The 21,328-nt window shown below is 40.8% G+C and overlaps 1 protein-coding gene across 1 annotated transcript; it reads left to right on the plus strand.

Annotated features, from left to right (window-relative positions):
- Positions 1–9,580: 9,580 nt before the first annotated feature.
- On the plus strand, positions 9,581–20,342 carry LOC136490010 (DNA polymerase delta catalytic subunit). Its single transcript, XM_066486521.1, has 30 exons — positions 9,581–9,943; positions 11,012–11,122; positions 11,218–11,324; positions 11,423–11,582; positions 11,813–12,008; positions 12,096–12,231; positions 12,332–12,469; positions 12,840–12,917; positions 13,001–13,092; positions 13,742–13,808; positions 13,908–13,979; positions 14,321–14,407; positions 14,893–15,012; positions 15,087–15,185; positions 15,659–15,766; positions 15,875–15,970; positions 16,050–16,115; positions 16,413–16,469; positions 16,565–16,652; positions 16,749–16,828; positions 17,319–17,432; positions 18,125–18,239; positions 18,345–18,517; positions 18,592–18,663; positions 18,766–18,840; positions 18,926–19,015; positions 19,104–19,264; positions 19,354–19,427; positions 19,518–19,605; positions 19,697–20,342. The coding sequence occupies exons 1-30, from the start codon at positions 9,637–9,639 to the stop codon at positions 19,782–19,784; spliced, it is 3,315 nt and encodes a 1,104-aa protein (XP_066342618.1). The 5' UTR covers positions 9,581–9,636; the 3' UTR covers positions 19,785–20,342.
- Positions 20,343–21,328: the final 986 nt, after the last annotated feature.

Here is a 21,328-nt window from a genome sequence, read left to right on the forward strand (position 1 = left end):
AACTTGGCTAGTACCAACATCGTAGTAATTGTATTATGTAATGTGATGGTTCGGATAAACATGGAATTACTACACCTGCTATGGTTACTATTTTATGTTATCAAATAATATACCACATGTTTGGCATAGGCTAGTTGCTAATCTAGAGATGAATAGCTATAATTAATTTGATGACCAAAGTACAACTGTGTAACCGAATTAATCGCTTTTTATGCAAAATATTGTCAAGCAACCTCCACTTATAAAGCCTTGCATAATCCTTGGAGTTATTTTATTTCTAGTTTATGATGGGTAAGTCTAGTTGAGTACCTTCTCGTACTCAGGGTTTTATTCTCATTGTTGTAGATGGTGCCGTCTATCATGGTTATTACAAGAACTACTTCTATCCCGCCGTGGATGAGGAGTGAGCCTTGGGCAGGCATCTTTAATAATCCCTTTATTATGTTTTTGTGGATTGTGATCATGTGTTGGCACTATATTTGAACTAAGTTGGCAACTGCTAGTTTTGAACTTTAATTTGCTTCCGCTATTATCTATCGAACTTGGTTTGTAATAACTCTATTTCGTACTCTGATGAATGGGTTGTAATTGTGAATTTTATGTAATATGTGACATGTATGTTGAATCATGTACAATCTTGGTTGTATGTGGATCGTTTATCGAGACCCATCACGGTACTCGACAGACTACCGGGTTTATATGGGCTCAAGTATGACAGTGCGACCACTTGCGGGCTGCCATTGTACTTGTGCTCTTATAAATTGGTCGGTTCTACGACACCAAGCACAACCACATAAGACACCAAGGCTCTAGTGTGCTAAGCTCTTCTAAGCTCCCGGCCAAAGGCCAACCAACACTTCTATTTATAACCCCACGGGCTAAAATAGTCGTTACCCCTTCATTGGGTAAAAATTGTAGCGACCGGACGCGCCGGTCGAATCGACTGGACGCACCCTGCCAGCATCCGCTCAACGTATGGCTACCATGTCATCCCTGGCTTCAAATACTGAGTGCCTGATCTCAATGGTTAAGCTATGACCATACGCACCGTGAGGATGACCGGACGCTGCTACGCCTGAGTTATACCTTTGCCTTGCACATTCCATTCCATCTTCTCCAATGTCGATGCAACACATGCACCAACACAATCAACAATGATATGATCCACTTCATATCATTACATGATCATATTGGTTCATCGATCTTGACTTAACTTGCTTTTCACCGTTGCCATCGTCCATCGGCGCCAAGTCTTGCTCAAGCTTCACCGCCACGCGATCCATCGCTCCAAAGCCTTCAACTTGCCCTTCACGCTTGCAACTGGTCCATCAAGCCAAGTCATGTCTTGATCTTCTCCACCTTGATCACATGACTCAATGTCATGTCTCATGTGCAATGAGCTCCTTCATCATCACATGTGTGAGCTTTGCAACATCTCCGAGCTATTTCTACCTTCATGGCATATGTTGCTCACACACATGTACCTATGGACTAATCACCTGTGTATCTCACATAAACACAATTAGTCCACCTAGGTTGTCACTCAATTACTAAAACCACACAAGGACCTTTCAATCTCCTCCTTTTTGATAATTGATGACAACTCTACAAAGATATGGAAATTAAGCTCTTTTGGATTCATGTTGCTTGCCCAAGCAATTTTACCATGTGTAAATGATTTTGGAGAAGTACCACAAACCCGAAATGGTAGTATTAGCTCTCCCTACATATGTGCTAGAGTGTTTGGTTTATGCTCGTACATATGCATAGATTGGAATTGTGGGAGAGAAATTACTACCAAATGATGCTAAGGTGTATAGAATAAACCTTTGAAGCGTGATACCAATCGGAGTTGCACCTTTAAGTTCATCCTTAGCACCATAGTTAGCTAGATATCACTTAAAAATAAAATCACTAGATACCTCGTGAGATCAACATTAAAAGCAAGGTATTAGCATTACTTGAAAAACATACCAAGTGTCTAGCTATCAACCTATGCATGCTAGTTTTCATTTCATCAATCAAATTCTTCAACTAGCATATACCACATAAGCATGCATATTGAATTTAAAAGCTTATGCAATGCAAACAAGCACATGACAATTAGCATACACCACACAAGCATGCATATTGAATTTAAAAGCTTATGCAATGCAAGCAAGCACATGACTATGCACATAACAAATGCAACAAATCAAAGTTCATGAGCTTGCTCCCCCTACTTGTGTGCTTCTCTTGTCCAAGAATTATGATCCATCTCTTTTCTTCAATATTGCTCCCTCTTTGTCCATGTCCATGTCCAACCTCTACTTCTTTTCTTCAATGTCTCCCAAAGCTTTCATATCTTTGTACAATCTCTTCCCCTTTGTCTTCAATTTCCATAAAAGGTGTGCTTCTCATTGATGCAAGGGTTTGCATTTGTGGTAGATGGTTGAGGCTTGAATCTTGCATTTTTGAAGGACATCACTTGATTATTGGAATAACACCACTTGTATAGCTTCTTGAGATACTACTCATAGAATCTTTGACCTTGATACCAATTGGTGGGACACCTCCCCCTATGTCATAGCATGGGTCATCCATTTGATAAACTTGAGCTCTTGTAGGTGAGGGATGCATTCTTCATTTGATGATCACTTAAAGTTGAGGATGACTTGTGGAACCATCATCTTGCAAGATTGATACCACGTGTAGATGTGATACCATTTTGAAAGAATTTGCTACCATGGAACCACTTGTTGGATTTATCAATAAAAACCATTTCTTGAACCTTTGCTATCTTCATGAGTACCACTTATAGGATATTACTTGTGAGTTGATCTAGACATCACTTGTGAATTCTTGATGAAATACTTGAATCTAGATACCACTTGAAACAAACAAACTAGATATCCATTTGAATTGTTGTCTTGTGCTTGTACTCTTGTTACTTATCATGAGCTTCTAAGTTGACTTGAACTAAATTGATTTGCCTAAGCTTCTAAGTCCGGTTTGAACCCTCTCTAAGCTTCTTCACACTCATTTGGAGGTTATCTTATCGAGGTTGTACTTGTCATTTGTTGGCAATCCAAATTAAATCAAGTACTTGGGTTCACTAGCTCATAAACAAATTCATATACTAACCACTAGATCAACTAACCATTCAAGCAATAGTGGTAGGCTATGAATTTAAACATTTCATTTGTTATGCATGATCCTATGAAGCATGTACTATATACACTAATCGCATACTAGTAAGGAATAAAATGATCATGCACATTACAAATGATACCTTTGCTATGTTGGAGTAGAGGATAGTCACATAGATTCTAATTCATTACTCCAATAGCAATGTAAAGTCCAATTATAAGCTTGGTGAAGACCAATCATGAATAATGAAATCCATTCTTTACCCATATGATTTGAGAACCACTAATATGATTAAGTGCACTATCTTGTTGTGATTAGCTTGCTTTATCTTTTGATCAATGCTTGCATGAGAGAACTATTTGGAATACAACTTGAATTGTCATGACTAGCTTCCTTTTAGGTGTTGCTTGCTTTTCTTGATCAACCCTTTTGATTGCTTCAACTAAGCATCTCAAATGTTTCTCAGATCACCACTTCCATATTAGCCTTTCAAGCACCATACTTGGTTTACCTACACATAGGCGTCAAGCCCCTACACTAGGGAGCAGTGACCTCTCTCCAAGAACCATTCTTGACACTCACTTGAAATGAATTTGTTGACTGATCCAAGTGATGGACTTATCTTGATGAGTAACTTTATTCCTTCTTTAAGTCCTTTTCTTTCTACTTGTTTAAGTCCTTTTCTTTCTACCAAATGATCTCCAATAATATCTAGAACTTAAACTTTATCTTCATCTTAAGTTTGATCTTGATCTTCCAATTTGAGTACCAAATATGTGCCAAGTACACTTCCACAATCAAATGGCCTTGTACTCTTTGCTTGTCATGCTTTTAGATCATCTCAAAACCAAACTTAGGTGCCTCAATTGCTCATAAACATGTTTCAATTTGAGGACCTTTCAATCGAAGTGACTTCAAATAAATCCAATAATTGTCACTTTTCTGACAGATTCTGTACTCTTCAAAGAAAAATGCATCTCTCAAAGTACAAATCCAAATACCATGAAATTTAGTGGAGATGTGCTTCACTAAGTTATCTAGCAGCTTGGTTAGCTCATGATCATCCAACTAGCAAGCTTCAACTCAATTTTTTGCAAGCCATCAAATATATCCAATGAATCACCAACAACTTGAATTATAGCACTCGTATGATGTAGCACATTTGGACTTCACTCAATTATCATGGCATTGGGTTTGGAAGTGCACTAGGCTTTATATCTTGACTCAACATATGATGATCAATATGAAATCAATTGAATCAAGTCTCCAATGCTGATGGCACCTACAATCAATCATCCACTTTTTGATGGTATCCAAACAAGTTTGGGTCCTCTCAAGTTAGGAACAACATACTTAGGCATAACCTTAGTATGAGTAGCGGGATGTTTACCAATTGCAACCAATGAGGTACTATTGCCATTCTTCCTAAGCACATTATTATCAATAATTGAAATAGGCTTAGAAATGTTACCTAGGGGACATGAATGTGCCATGTGTCCCTTTCCCGGCATGAGTAGCACTTTCTCTTTGATTGAACCTTCTCTTCCTTGCTCATATGGTGCTTCCCATTGCCTTGCCTCTCATGGATTGCTTGAGCCTTCTTCTCAAGCTTGGTAGGACACTTAGAGGCAAAGTGTCCCGTATTTCCATACTTGAAGCACTTGATGTGAGCATAGACTTTCTTTTCATCTTGTGTCTTGCTCATCATCTTGGCATCTTGAGTTTGCATTAGATGCCTTATCTTTCCACCCCTTCTTATTTTCTTCTTCTTCATCATCAAGTCACCACCATCTTCATGATAGATCTTGACTTGCTCTTGGGGTGTCTTCTCTTGCTCACCTTATGGATTTGGTTGAGGCTCTTCTAGTTGTTTCACCAATTGCTTGGTTGGGCACACTGAGGTAAGATGACAACAAGTACGACACTTGAAGCACTTCACATGTTTGAGCCTCTCTTTTTCTTTTATCTTCTTGAGCTTCTCAATGTTAGGGCAACCATTTGCGAGATGTCCAACTTCATGACACCGGTAGCACATGGTATGGGAGAGCTTTCTTTGTTGTAGCTTCTTCATCTTTCTTTCTCTCTTTTTTCACCCTTTGTCATCTTCTTCTTGAAGCCAAGACCACACTTGTCACCATAGTTTCTTTGAGTCTTTAATATGTGCTCAAAGGTGACTTTTGAGTTGTAGCACCTCTCTAACTTGTTGCTCAAATTCTTTACTTCATTTTTGAGCTCATTGTTCTTCTTCAAAAGGTTAGTCTCACAAGACATAGAAGTAGAACAAGCATCTATATGTGAAGAGCATGACATATCTAATAAATCATCACAAGAGGTGGATACATGTTTCTTGCCTACATCACAAGGGTTAGCAACAATTCGTGATTGATCAATTGACCCATGTGATGAGTTCTCACTATTTTTACGTTTCTTTGAAAACACTTTAATGAGAGAAGCATGTTGTTCTAATAATTCTTCATAAGATGCAAGTAGTGTCTCATGAGTCAATTTTAGCTCACCATGTGAAGATTTAAGAACATCAAATAATTTCTTATGTTCTTCACATGAGTTCTTTATAAATGTGTTTTCATTGTCCAATTTCAATGTTTTAGCTTTCTCATTTTCTAAAGACATGGTCATGCTAGCAAGTCTACTAACAAGCTCATCATATGAATCAACATGATCAATCACATTAGCATTTGAAACCTTAGTGTCACCTTGTGACATGAAACAATGTGGTGTAGTGGATGGGCTTGTAGTAGCATCACAATCATGGCCTGAGCATGAACCATCATCATCAAGTGTGCATGGAGTAGGATCATCATGTACATCACTTGAGGCATCACCATCAATCTTGTCAAGTAATTTTGTGGTAGCATCATCATCATCATCACTTTACCATGAGGTGAAACACTATTCCACAATCACAAAATTGTGGTTATGCTCAACACACTCATGTGCCTCCACCTTGTGATCATCCTCCTTCTTGAATTTGCCATCATCACTTGTGGAGGAGTCACCGTAGAAGGCTTGGAGTGCCATCCACATATCATGAGCACTCTCCAAATCCTACACACGTCTAAAAACATCATCATGTAATGCACACGTTAGATATTAAAGAGCACGTGTATCAAGTTGTAAGCAATCCTCTTGTGTTTGGGTTAGGTTGTCCTTATCCAAAGCATCATGAGAAAAATCAACAACAATGATCCACCATGCCTTAGGACCCAAATCACGAAAATGATCAAGCATATGACGTTTTCACCGTGCATAGTGTGTGCCATAAAAAATGTGTGTGTTACAAACAACATCTAGCCCAAAGTTCGCCATCCACTCGGGTCAATAAAGACCACAAATGAGAGACCTTGCTCTGATACCACTTGTAGGGTCGAGATGACGACTAGAGGGGGGGTGAATAGTCCTTTTCTAAATTTAATCACGCCGGTTAACCGAAACAAATGCGGAATTAAAACAATTGGTCTAGCCAAGACCACCCCTTCTAACGAAGTTCACAAGCACCTTATAAAGATCCTAAATAGGCAACAAAGGTGCTGGGCTAGCTAGAGCTCACCTATCCAATTATAGGAGCAATGTCACACAAACATATGCCACTAGTATTTTACATACCGGGGAGCTCCTACACAATTCTAGTAAGCAATGCTCAATAACAAGACAACCAATGCCAAATTAGAGAGCACAAATACTTAGTTACACAAACTAAGCAATATGACTAATAAGGTTACACAAACTAAATTAGCCACGCAAGGGAGCTACTTCTATGCTACACAAGCAAGAAGGTAACTAGTGAGCTACACAAGCTAACTAATTACAAGAGCAACTACACAAGCACAATGTATATGAAAGTAATTACAAGCTTGTGTAAGGGGATTGCAAATCAACGGGAAGAACAATGTTGACACGGTGATTTTCTCCCAAGGTTCACGTGCTTGCCAACACGCTACGTCACTGTTGTGTCAACCGCTCACTTGGTGGTTCGGCGGCTAATTGGCATCATCCGCCAAGCCCGCACGTCGGGCACCGCAAGAACCTACCCTAAAAGTGAGGGTAGCTCAATGACACGCTCAACTAGAGTTGCTCTTCGTGGCTCCCACGGGGCGAGCACAATGCCCCTCACAAAGCTCTTCTCTGGAGCACCGCACTAGCTTCTTACGGGCTTCGATGGAGACCACCACCAAGCCGTCTAGGAGGTGGCAACCTCCAAGAGTAACAAGCACCACCGGCTTGCAAGACGACCACCTAGTGCCACTCGATGCAACCTCACGATGCAATCACACTAGAATCGCTCACTCACTCAATCGTATGAACACTATCAAGCTAGAGTAAGTTAGAGGGCTCCCAAGCACCACCACATAAGCCACCAAGGCTCTAGTGTGCTAAGCTCTTCTAAGCTCTCGGCCAAAGGCCGACCAACACTTCTATTTATAGCCCCACAGGCTAAAATAGCCGTTACCCCTTCACTGGGTAAAAATCATAGCGTCCGGACGTGCCGGTCGAATCGACTGAACACACCCTGCAGTGTTCGGTCAACGGATGGCTGCCACATCATCCCTGGCTTCAAATACTGAGCGCCCGATCTCAACGGTTAAGCTACGACCGGACGCACTGTGAGGATGACCGGACGCTACTACGCCTGAGTCTGGTCGTTTCCAGAGAGCTCCCTGAGCCTCTGTTTTGCGACCAGACGCGTCCGGTGCTGCACGACCGGACGCAGACCAGCTTCCGATCAGTTCTGCGCTCACGCGCCAACTCCAGCATCACCTACGTCATCGTATGTCACCTGTGACCGGACGCGCCTAGGTCCAACGACCGGACGCGCTGAGGCCGGAGTCCGGTCGTTTCTAGAGAGCTCCTCGAGCCTCTATTTTGTGACCGGACGCGTCAAGTGAGTCACGATCGGACGCAACACCTGAGTCCGGTCCTTCACCGCCTGCCACGTGTCAACGCTACGTCCGCGCCACTGCGTCAGCGTATGTCAGCACTGACCGAATGCACCATCGTCGAGTCTAGTCACCACTAGGACCAGAGTCCGGTCAATCAACATGCGCCCAACTGTTGCCACTGACCGGACGCGCCGGTCCTGCCGAGGCCAGCGTTCGGTCACTCACAGTGACCTCCTTTCGCCTTCGTTTCTTCACCGAGTTGATCCGTTTCAACTCCAACTCCTCCTTTGCAAATGTGCCAATACCACCAAGTGTACACCACCATGTGTATGTATGTTAGCTTTTCACAAACATTTTTCAAAGGATTAGCCACTCAACTTGCCACGTCACTCGATCCTAGCAACGATGCAAAGTTAGATCTTTAGATATGCAAACAAGTTTGCCCCTCTTGATAGTACGACCATCTATCCTAAATCCGGCCATCAACTTCTCTACACACCTATGACCGATGAAATGAAATACCCTAGGTTATAAATTTGCCTTGCGCATTCCATTCTATCTCCTCCAATATCGATGCAACACATGCACCAACACGATCAACAATGATATGATCCACTTCATATCATCATGTGATCATATTGGTTCATCGATCTTGACTTCACTTGCTTTTCACCATTGCCTTCGTTCATCGGCGCCAAGTCTTGCTCAAGCTTCACCGCCACGCGGTCCATCGCTCCAAAACCTTCAACTTGCCTTTCAAGCTTACAACCGGTCCATCAAGCCAGGTCATGTCTTGATCTTCTCCACCTTGATCACATGACTCAATGTCATGTCTCATGTGCAATGAGCTCCTTCATCATCACATGTGTGAGCCTTGCAACATCTTCGAGCCATTTTTCCACCTTCATGGCATATGTTGCTCACACACATATACCCGTGGATTAATCACCTGTGTATCTCAAATAAACACAATTAATCCATGAACGCGGTAGTGACGGAGTGGGGGGACGGACGCGGTAGTGTGTGTGTGTGGGTGGGGAGGAGATGAGGCGCGCAACGCGATGTAGGACAGTGCATGGCCTGGGAATGGGGAGCCACCGTCGCACGCGTGCGGGCGCATCGTGGGAGGGAGCGAGCGACGGGAAAAGACGGCGACAGTGAGGCAGAGTGCGGCGCGTGGTGGCAATTGAAGAATGGGTGCGGCCACAACAACGAGAGGAAGTGATCAGACATTTTTTTATCTATTTTTTAATGTTTTAGCAACACGAGCGACCGTACCATTGATAATACGCCATTCAAGCGGGCGAGGCCCACAAATGTGGGTGTCCGGACGACCGGACATCTTACCAAGCATTACCGTTCAACCAAACACAGACCAGGTTCCTTGAAACTAGAGTGGGTCCTGTTCCACTGTACTGCCAATGAAATACGACCAAGTTAACGTCCGCATAATTGACGTAACCAATGTAGGGGAGGCGTATGTCTGTTTCTCCTCCCCTCTCGTATTAAACCCTAACTCCCCAGCAATGGCGGGAACCCCAATTTCAGTCCCCGCACTTCCCGCCTCCCCCTCCCCCTCCCGGTCCCACCCCTGTCCCCCAATCCGGCGATGAGCTCAGGCGGGCGCGGCGGCAAGCGGCGGGGCCCCCCGCCGCCCGCTCCCTCCGGGGCGGCGGCGAAGAGGGCCAACCCCAGCCCCGGCACGCCGCAGCCGCCTCCTCCCGCGGCGGGCGCGGTCGCCGCGGAGGAGGAGGACATGATGGACGAGGACGTGTTCCTGGATGAGTCCATCCTGGCGGAGGACGAGGCGGCGCTGCTGATGCTCCAGCGCGACGAGGCCCTCGCGTCCCGCCTCGCGCGGTGGAAGCGGCCCGCACTCCCCGCCAACCTCGCCGCCGGGTGCTCCCGCGCCGTCGGTACGACCCGGTCTCCCTTTTCTCTCCCGGCGCTCACCCTCCTGATCCCGGTCTTGATGGATTCAGTGTCCCGAGATGGGTTGGTTGGGGTCTAGCAGGCTGCGTGGGGAGTGAGTTGGGGTTCGGATTCCGTATTGCTTTGGCGGATTGAGACTGATTTGCTGTCAACCAACTGTCATTTGGATAGGGTTCTAATATTTTGGGAAATGCTGTGTTAGTCAAGTTGCCTTAATGCGGTCCGGGGCTCAGCAAAATTTTGTGCAGATATGTGGTTTCTCTTGGGATTTATAGTGTTCAGGAATTTTGGAGGACCATGGTCCTTTGGGCCGAAAACGAGCAATTATCATGTTGGACTAGTATGTGCGTTTGTATATGAGGTTTACTAGTGAAGTTATTGTTCATTTGTTCGCCATTTTTTGATCCCTGGGTAGTTTAGGACAGAAGAAAGGCACCTTCTCAGTGTTTGGTGCTTGAAAACTGTGACTGTTTTTCTAATTATGAGTGATGCAACTAGCTGCAATCGATGAATCATAGATGTAAATTCCAAATCAAGGGTTAAGGGTTTTAACTTTTAAAGATGAGTACAACACCTGCCTCCCTACTTCCTAGAAGTATCTCATGGACCTCTAATTTTTGTCTTATACAATTTCATAGTCCTAGCTCAAAATTCTGCTTGGATCACTTGCCAATCTGAGATGGATATTATAATCAATCATGATAGAGACCATAAAATCAGGACTTGCCAATCTGAGATGGATATTATATCCAAATGTTGGTGCTTCTGAATTAATTTATGAAGTGAACCTATTTTCTATCAAACACACAGTTATATTTATATATGTTTATACACTTTTGCACTTATGAGTTATGAGCTTTAAAAGTTTAAACTCAGGACTTGCTTAATAGTCCTCTTGTACATGCTCAATGCTCATTCAGATTCAATGTTTCTTGCTAATTAAATAGATAGTCACCTAGTTTTGTTTTAGTTTGAACTTGTATGAACATATATTCAGGATATTTGGCTTCATCTTACATTTGCTACTCTTCTGTTTGTATTGGATATTCTAGCTTTTCAGCAGTTGGAAATAGATTATGTTATTGGTGAGAGCCACAAAGAATTGCTTCCCAACTCATCTGGTTCTGCAGCCATACTCAGGATTTTTGGTGTTACCAGAGAAGGTAATATCTCGAGTACTCTATTATCTCTCAGTAAAGAATTATTATTGCCATATGGGTTTTGCTGACCTCTGATTCTATCCCTGTAACATTTGTAGGTCACAGCATATGCTGTCAGGTGCATGGATTTGAGCCATATTTCTATATTGGCTGTCCTTCAGGGATGGGTCCTGATGATATATCGCGCTTTCACCAAACACTAGAGGTTTGTACTTACAATCATACCTTAAACTGAGCTTCTAAGGAAACATAGTACTTTGGCAGTACATAGTTTCCTTATGGTTTCTTCAAACTGTACTACAGGGGAGGATGAAGGAGTCAAATAGAAGCAGCAATGTTCCAAGGTTCGTGAAGAGAGTTGAGCTTGTGCAGAAGCAGACAATTATGCATTACCAAACGCAGCAATCTCAGCCTTTCCTGAAGATAGTAGTCGCTTTGCCAACCATGGTTGCTAGCTGTCGTGGTTAGTGGCACCCTTAAGACACAATACAGCTATTATTGCTAAGTTTTCTAGATTGACCTCACTATCTTTTCTTTATTTAATGGATAACCTACAGGACATTTTTTTGTTCTATGTCAATGTATTATCATGTGATTTTCTGATCTTTACTTTATTCCTCTGATCATCCAAGTTACTAGTCACTTTTTTTTTCCTCTTTGCTGGCTTAAATGGCATATGTTTGCACATTATAGGTATCCTGGAAAGGGGCATAACGATTGAAGGCCTTGGTTCAAAGAGTTTCCTGACATATGAAAGCAACATTCTTTTTGCCCTTCGATTCATGATTGATTGCAATATTGTTGGTGGCAACTGGATTGAACTTCCTGCTGGGAAATACAGGAAAGCAGCCCGTGTCATGTCCTATTGTCAGCTAGAGCTAGATTGCCTGTATCCTTCTATACTTAATTGAATGCTTCATCTATTTACTAAACTGTAGTGTTGTTCAGTTATGTCTATTCTTAACACAACTAACAGATACTCAGATCTGGTAAGCCATGCTGCTGAAGGAGAATATTCTAAGATGGCCCCGTTTCGCATATTAAGTTTTGATATTGAATGTGCTGGTCGCAAAGGTCATTTCCCAGAACCAACTCATGATCCTGTTATTCAGGTTGAGTTCATTATTCATGTATCTGATACTCGGTACCATTTGGTTCAATACAGGTCTTTATGTTTACAATTTATTGACTTACCCCTTTGAATTTAAATAGATAGCTAACTTGGTTACACATCAAGGAGAAGGCCAACCTTTTGTACGGAATGTCATGACTCTTAAATCATGCTCTCCCATTGTGGGAGTCGATGTTATGTCATTTGATACAGAGAGAGATATTCTACTTGCATGGAGGGTATGTGCTGCTGTCTTTGGAGTTGTCAAATTCGGTTGAACGTGATGCCTTTATCTTTTTTTATAGTGCCTTTATCCATGATATTTTCTTCATACCCTTTTGAAAAATGATATTTTCTTCATGTCCCAGTGTTGGTTTCATTCTCTTTGCCTTTTGTATCTACATTTTGTATCTGTTTACCTTTTCACTTGCTATATGTGGTTAACATTTGTTTTTTTTTGCTAAAACTAAATATCATTGTCCGTCAAAAGAAAAAAAACGTTAAATAGCACTTATTCCTCAAAAGGAGAGAAGTTAAATACAGTTTCTGATTGTAGACAAAGGACTTGACCGAAAGATAGTCTGATTGTTATTTGGAAATAATTTGCAGGATTTCATACGTGAAGTGGATCCGGATATCATAATTGGATACAATATTTGCAAATTTGACATGCCCTATCTTATTGAGGTGCAATAACATCTGTAGAGTATGCAGATTCTCAACTTGACAATCAGCCATATTTAGTACAATTTGATAACACACATTTGCAGAGGGCTGAGGTTCTCAAGATAGCAGAGTTTCCAATACTTGGCCGAATCAGAAATAGTCGTGTTCGTGTCCGTGATACGACCTTTTCTTCGAGGTCACTTCTTGTACCTTTCTCCTATATGCATTTAATATATATTACTTTGCCTTTATCATCCAATTGTCTTAATAAAATAGCACTATGCTGCTTAGTTTTATTGTCTGCTTGCATGTGCATCTCATGCTTTCATTTTTGTGCTTTATTTGATTCTAGCGATGCATCTATTATTCTGATTCTGAGTTAGGTGCCATACAAATCTTGTTCATTTGTCTTGCAGGAGAAAAGTCACTTTTTTTTTTTGATGTTATGGTACCCTATAATGACCTGTAGCGTGTTCATATTTCATACATTTAATTCACAGTTTCTATGGTTAGTCATATTTCCTGCATCCTGATACCACTGTATTTCTGTGTCTTAGCACAAACATGGTTGAAATTTGTGATCCATAGAGAGCTTTAGGGTCCTCTAGATCTACATCATGTCCAGGGTTTTTACAATCCTCAGTTCCCAACTCTTTACAGTTAATGTGTTACAATTCCTTCCATTTTTGTCACTTATTTAATGAATGTTAATGCTTTGGACTTTCTTGAATTGCAAGCTGCAATTGGAAATGAAAGTCATCATGTAACAATAGAAATGAAAATGAAAGATTTTTCAAGTTTTTACGTAAAAAGAAAATAATGATGAGGTCGTTGTACTTATCCAGGCAATATGGTGTGCGTGAAAGTAAGGATGTTACTATTGAAGGAAGAGTGCAATTTGATCTCCTGCAGGTTGTGATCTACTTTTGCTTGGCATTTAAATCAGTGTTTGCTTTTTTCATGAGATTATTTCATATGTTTCTTTATCTTCACTACCTGGATGTGATGCAGGCTATGCAACGGGATTACAAGCTGAGTTCTTATTCATTGAACTCTGTATCGGCACACTTTCTTGGGGAGCAGGTAAGTTCAAACATTTTAAGTGCTCTATGTTGCTGTCAGTCATTGTACTCGTAATCATTTTGATGCCTTTCTGTTTGAACTATTTTTTTTGTGTTTGATCAGTGTTAGTTTTGGCTTGGGATAAAAGACTTTGCTGTGGTTCTTATTGTTGCTGTTGCTGATTGCATGGCATGTCTTCAGTCTTCTAGAAAATTGATGTTCTTTGCAAAATTACCTATGTAGATGGATTTTTTTGTATCCATATCGTTTTTGCTACTATTTACTAACAATGATTGATTCTAATATTCTCTCCTCTTGAGAACCCTTTCCTTTTCTTTCCTAATTATTGACTTTTTGAGCAGAAAGAAGATGTTCATCATTCAATTATATCTGATCTTCAAAATGGAAACTCAGAGACACGAAGGCGGCTTGCAGTTTATTGCTTAAAGGTCAACTAAGTATACCCTTTTGTTTTAATTGTTACTGAACTGGTGATGTTTTACACAGAGTATGTTGGTAAGTTGTGGCCACTTTGCTATTATTACTGATGGAGCTTATAAGTGGCGCCCCAGAAGCATTTGGACCAATTTGTCCAAATAAATAAATACTTGTATTGCTCTACGCATCACTTTTAACATTAACAAGTACAATGTCAATGTTTGAGCACCAATTTTGCATTTTGGAAATTTCTCGGCTACACTAGGGCTTTGGAAAATAGTTACAGTATATTTGTGTGTTTTCTTTTCAATTTCCTACTGGCCAGTAGGTCTGCCAGTAGCTAGTTGCAAGCTAGCATGAAACAGTGCTATTATTGATTTCACTGTATCAGCTGATTTCTCTCTTACATGTTTGAGAAAAAATGTGTAACCTGATTTGTTGCATTTTTCTTGGAGCCTACATAAACCAGTTTTGACTTTTGCCTTTGTAAAAACAGGATGCTTATCTTCCTCAAAGACTGTTAGATAAATTGATGTATATCTACAATTATGTGGAAATGGCAAGGGTCACTGGTGTTCCCATTTCGTTTCTACTTTCGAGGGGACAGAGTATTAAGGTGAGAACAAGACAATCATGCTATTGAAAATATCACATTCTAGTACCCTAAAAATAGTTTCATTTGTACCATAGGTCCTCTCGCAACTGCTCAGGAAAGCAAAACAGAAAAACCTTGTTATACCAAATATCAAGGGTCAAGGGTCCGGGCAAGATACCTTTGAGGGCGCAACTGTAAGTTGAAGGACATTATCTGCACACTTGTAGCCCATTTGTCATTTGATGTCCACAGCCATTGCAGTTATTAGGATATTTCTATTTGTCTATTACAAACTTTTTAGTTTGCTCTGTACACTGAAACTATCTTTGCATTGCTTGCCTTGAAATGAGGGTATATTTATTTGTCATTCCAAGCTAAAAAAAATCTAGATGACTAGTTAAGCTATCCACACTTATTGCAAAATTTGTTCTTGATGCATTTGGAAGTGAAATACATATGCAGGGTTTTCCACTCTAGAAACATGCTTTTGTGTATGCCAGCAATCTTTCCATCTGGGAGGCAAGAAATTTTTATCAGTTTTTCCACCACCTGAATTGATTTTTTCTCTCGAACGAACCTTCTGAATTGATCATGCAATGAACAATTTAGTTTTATTTCTTTTGTACTATAAGGATTTGCTGTAATCTATGTCCCCTGCAATTTTTAGGTTTTGGAGGCAAGGGCTGGATTTTATGAGAAGCCCATCGCAACTTTGGACTTTGCTTCTCTGTATCCATCCATCATGATGGCATATAACCTTTGCTACTGTACTTTGGTAATCTTCCTGGTGCTTAAATAGTTATAATTATTGCTGCATGCTCTAAAAAGGACCTTTGGTCTCTACAATGGATGACAATTTACTAGTTTTTATTTAATTTTGAAGGTGCCCCCTGAGGACGCCCGTAAACTCAACTTACCTCCGGAAAGCCTCAATAAAACCCCATCTGGTGAAATATTTGTGAAACCAGAACTACAGAAGGTAATTGCATCCTGTCTTGATAATAGGTGTTCTGGACAGAAGATGTGTTTTCTAACCAAGATTATGAACACAATATCAGGGTATACTTCCTGAGATCCTTGAAGAATTATTAGCAGCTCGGAAAAGGGCAAAAGCAGATTTAAAGGTATTTTTCTCAATGCATCTGTAAGAAAATTGTACTCCCTCCATTCTAAATTGTAAGTTGTTTTGGCTTTTCTAGAGAAATTGTAAGTCCTTTTGGCTTTTCTAGATACATAGTTTTTTACTGTGTCTAGAGATAGTGTATATCTAGGTGCATAGCTAGCTATGTACCTAGAAAATCCAAATCGACCTATAATTTAGAACGGAGGCAGTATTAAAGATCTTCCACTCTTGCAAAAGCTAGATATTCATGCAGTGCTAAGTCTTTGTTCCATGTTAAAATCGCCAATTATTTGTTCAGGAAGCAAAGGACCCACTCGAAAGGGCTGTTCTTGATGGCCGTCAGCTTGCACTGAAAGTACTTCCATATCTTTTCACCCTTTATTCCATCAAAACATCGGTTCAAATTTGAGCTACTTGAATAATGACATCGTTGAATTGCTTATGTTTCAGATAAGTGCAAACTCAGTTTATGGTTTCACTGGAGCAACTGTTGGTCAGTTACCTTGCTTAGAGATTTCTTCAAGCGTGACCAGCTATGGTAAGCCTTAGTTTAACATAATTAAGAAATTCATTGTATGGTTTGCTAGCAATTTCGATGCCGAGTTTCTTGCACTGAAGCATTTTGGTCACACAGGACGACAGATGATTGAACATACAAAAAAGCTTGTTGAAGATAAATTCACAACAGTAGGAGGTTATGAGCATAATGCAGAGGTAAAGTAGTGTTGCATTGTTCTTATACAAATCTGTTAGATCCCCTGTTAATTTTTTCTGCTTGATCTCACAAAAGCTTTTGCCCTTGTACTATGTCATACCTTGTATATCTTCATGATTGATCTATGAGTATTGCTGCCCTATGATATCTGATGTTCTAGGGACGTCAACTGATTACTGAAAAGCAACCCAATATATATAAAAGGTTCAACCCATGCAAACCACTATCTAAAAATTGACACTATACATTGGGCGCACGTAAATTTGATTCCATTAGCTAGACATCAGCATAGTGACACTGAATTAGAGCTTCACCGTGCACTCAAGGACCACGAGCATTGCTCAAGACCTTATTCATCTTGGAAGTCTAGGTATTAGCACTGTAGCCAGTTTTTTATCAGCAAGCTTTCTTGCTTGCTTATTTTTTGGGTTCGAAGATGCCTTTCACTCATTTTCTGATACTGATACAGAAAATTTGGTGACTTAGCAGGTAATTTACGGGGACACTGATTCTGTGATGGTACAGTTTGGTGTTTCTACGGTTGAAGATGCAATGAAGTTAGGAAGAGGAGCTGCAGATTATATTAGTGGAACCTTTACCAAGGTGAACAGAGAAACACTTACAAACATGAGGCTTTGGAACGAGTTATACAGCATTTGAGTTGAACACTGGCTTGTGTCCTTATTGTAGAATCGTCGTAATTGATACAACATCCATGACAGTTTTGCGATCAAGCTCCAACCATGACCTCACTGAAACTTATTTGGAACAGTGAAACCTGTTATGAGAATGCTCCTTTCTTAAGAAAAAAACCTGAACCCTTAAACATCTAACTGCAAGGTTACTGCCTCTCTTAGTAGTTTCTTGCTTTATTAACTCCAATTCTTATCTGGTCAGCTATCTGCTCTAATCTGTCTCTGTACTTTTCTTCCTATCTGGCCAAATATAGGAAATTTGAAACAGTGTGATCAAAATTGAGTGAAAAATTTGTCCACACTCCTTTTAGAAGAACAAAACACTACCCATAACTTTTATTGTGTTACAAAGCAACTACCTTTTCTAACTGTAATTTTTGTGATGCCTTAGGTAGTTCCTTGACTTATATCTTATAAATGGGCACTAGGAGTTATCTGATCTTTGCATGTTATATTCCTGTGGCACATATTTTTAAAACTTAAGTCAACTGACCTGGATGACAATGTTTCTGAAATGATCTGTAACGTTTCTAGCTAACCTTTCGTTTGCCTTTCATCTAAGTTCCAACTCACACGTTGCTTATGATATCTTTCTTGCAGCCCATCAAGCTAGAGTTTGAGAAGGTCTATTTTCCTTACCTTCTGATCAGCAAGAAGAGATATGCTGGTTTGTACTGGACGAACCCTGAGAAATTTGACAAAATGGATGCAAAAGGTATTTATTTTTGTTTTAGCTGTGTAAAATATAAATTATTTTCATTGGGTGAAGCACACATGTTAGTTATTCTTGCTTTCAAATGCCTTGTACTGTTGCGTGCAGGTATTGAAACTGTGAGAAGGGACAACTGTTTATTGGTAAAGAACCTGGTAACTGAGTGCCTTCATAAAATACTGGTGGACCGTGATGTTCCTGGTGCAGTCCAATATGTCAAAAACACCATATCTGATCTATTAATGAATCGTGTCGACTTGTCCCTTCTTGTCATAACAAAGGTGGGCAAATTCAGCTGTTTTAGATGAATTTTCTATTCTATCTTGCAACTCTTTTGACTGTTTAAGATGCACAGGGTTTGACAAAAACGGGAGAAGATTATGCGGTAAAAGCTGCTCATGTGGAGCTTGCTGAGAGGATGCGAAAGGTATGAACCCTAGATGTTATTACCATATCTTGATGATATTCAACCCATTCTTAATGATACGGTGTCTTAGTGTTGCTGAAAAATCATGGTTTTCTTGAGCAGAGAGATCCAGCTACTGCACCTACTGTTGGTGATCGTGTTCCTTATGTTATAATTAAAGCAGCAAAGGGGGCAAAGGTAAAAAAAAATCTGCATCATGTGCTACGGTATTATCTGTCATATGGTGGTTGTATGTTTGATACATTTGTCTTTCTGCATGCAGGCATATGAGAAATCAGAAGATCCAATTTATGTTTTGGACAATAATATACCCATTGATCCTCAATACTACCTTGAGAACCAAATCAGCAAGGTTTGTGTCTGATACTTCACCTGGTATTCAGAGCTTCTTCCCTCTGCTTTCCAAAAAAATATGTAACTGACCACTTGTCAATCGGCAGCCACTTTTGAGGATCTTTGAGCCAATTCTGAAGAATGCCAGCAAAGAATTGCTTCATGGAAGCCACACCAGATCTGTTTCAATCTCAACTCCTTCAAATAGCGGGATAATGAAATTTGCAAAGAAGCAATTAACTTGCCTTGGGTGCAAAGCTGTTATCAGGTGATGCATGCACTACACTGCAGGTGCAATAACCTATGCAACCAGTGTCTATAAACGCCTAACCGTTTGTCCTGCATTTCATCCTGCAGTGGTGCCAGTCAGACACTTTGCTCACATTGCAAGGGAAGAGAAGCAGAGTTATACTGCAAAACAGTAGCAAATGGTATGTGCTTCACACTCTTGAATGCATCTACGTTTGGAAGCACTATGCCCCAGAGCTCACCACTGACAGATCAAATTTCTACATCCGCAGTTTCTGACCTGGAAATGCTCTTTGGGAGGCTATGGACACAGTGCCAGGAGTGCCAAGGATCTCTGCACCAGGACGTTCTCTGCACAAGGTTTGCTGTTTTTCCCTCAATTCAACATCTCTCATTACTTAGTTCCAGTCACAAGTGTAAAACCTACTCATGTGCTATCAAATCATTGCAGTCGGGATTGTCCGATTTTCTATCGGCGAAGGAAGGCGCAGAAGGATATGGCCGAAGCTAGGCTGCAGCTCGACCGGTGGGACTTCTGAGCTTGTAAATTCTCACACTGGCTGCCTGCATCTGCTGTGGATATGTTGCTGCGGAGGACAGGAAGCTACCGTCAAGTGCATCACGATGCCTGTGAAGATGAGACTGGACTTTTGCGAGCATCCAGGCACACTTTCGTCCGTGTCACGTAGGCTGGCTCGCCACTTCGCCAGTACGATTCACTGGCATGTTTGCTGTTTATGTTTTGAGTTGTAGTTTAGGTGTGAGTTGGTAGATGGTGGGAGGTTTGTGTCACCTTCCTGTGGCTAATGCCGAGAAAGAATGCTTGCTCCTGAGGTGAGGTGCTGCTGGTGTACAAGGCACAAGAATTCTGGAGCAGTTCACGTTGTAATTGTAAGATGTAACCGAGTGAGACGAGACAATTTGAAGGCCACGTGAATTCTCCATCTGTCTCAATTATCATTCTGATCGTGCAATTACAGACTACGAATGAATAACCGGGAATCGAGGCTGTTGCTTGCAGCTAAAACTTGGTGCCGTCATTAGATTGAGTATTCAATATATATATAATTTGAACCAATGTGATGATTGTACGAAAATGCTATCGGTTATGCCGCCATCTGTTGTTCCGAACGGTTGTACGAACATGCCGCCATCTGTTGTTCCGAACGATCCTACATGGATGGCAACTCAGCTACATCTAGTGATAGAATTTCTGATAACAAATGTTTCTCTATAATTCTCTAGGATAAATCTATATGTATAATAACTCTGTGTGGATAAAAGAAAACTATTTTTTTCAGCTCCTAATCTTCTAGTTTATTTTAGTATTTCTAAGTAAAAAAAAATATTTGGCAGAACTCTGGAATTCAGCTTGGAAACTCTTCTAGAGCTTTGCCAAACAGAGCCCTAATGATCTTGAGAGTAAAAACTGTTTGACTAGTTATTTGTGGGGGGTTGCATAGGTTAATTTGTGCTATAGACTATGGTTATGGTTAAGGTTAACTGCGGCTGTTGCCTGTTGTGCACGTGTTGAATGTGGTTTGTGCTCCAACTATTTATTCAAATAAAACTCCTGCTCCCGCCCCCTGTGGCCCCACCCAGGGTCCTCCGCCTGTCGACGTCAGTAGTCCAGTCTTTCTCTCCTTTTCTTTTCCAGAGACGGAGGTAATCGAGTGATGTTTAAATTCACAGGCTAAGGGCGCGTTTAGATGCAAATTTTTTTGGGTTTTGGCTACTGTAGCATTTTCGTTTGTATTTGACAATTAGTGTCTAATTATGGACTAATTAGGCTTGAAAGTTTCGTCTCGCGATTTCTCACCCAACTGTGCAATTAGTTTTTTTTTCGTCTACATTTAGTACTACATGCATGTGCCGTAAAATTCGATGTGATGGGTACTGCGTAAAAAATTTTGGGAACTAAACAGGCCCTAAATTTTACAGGTTTCATAGCGGGTGTCACATTGGGGTGTTATATAGGAGTGTTCGAATAGTAATAATAAAACAAATCAGGAATCCGCGAGATGGATTTATTAAACCTAATTAATCCGTCATTAGCACATGTTTGCTGTAAATTTAATGTAGC

The sequence above is a fragment of the Miscanthus floridulus genome, chromosome 10 (genome assembly GCF_019320115.1).
Source record: "Miscanthus floridulus cultivar M001 chromosome 10, ASM1932011v1, whole genome shotgun sequence".
NCBI lineage: Eukaryota > Viridiplantae > Streptophyta > Magnoliopsida > Poales > Poaceae > Miscanthus > Miscanthus floridulus.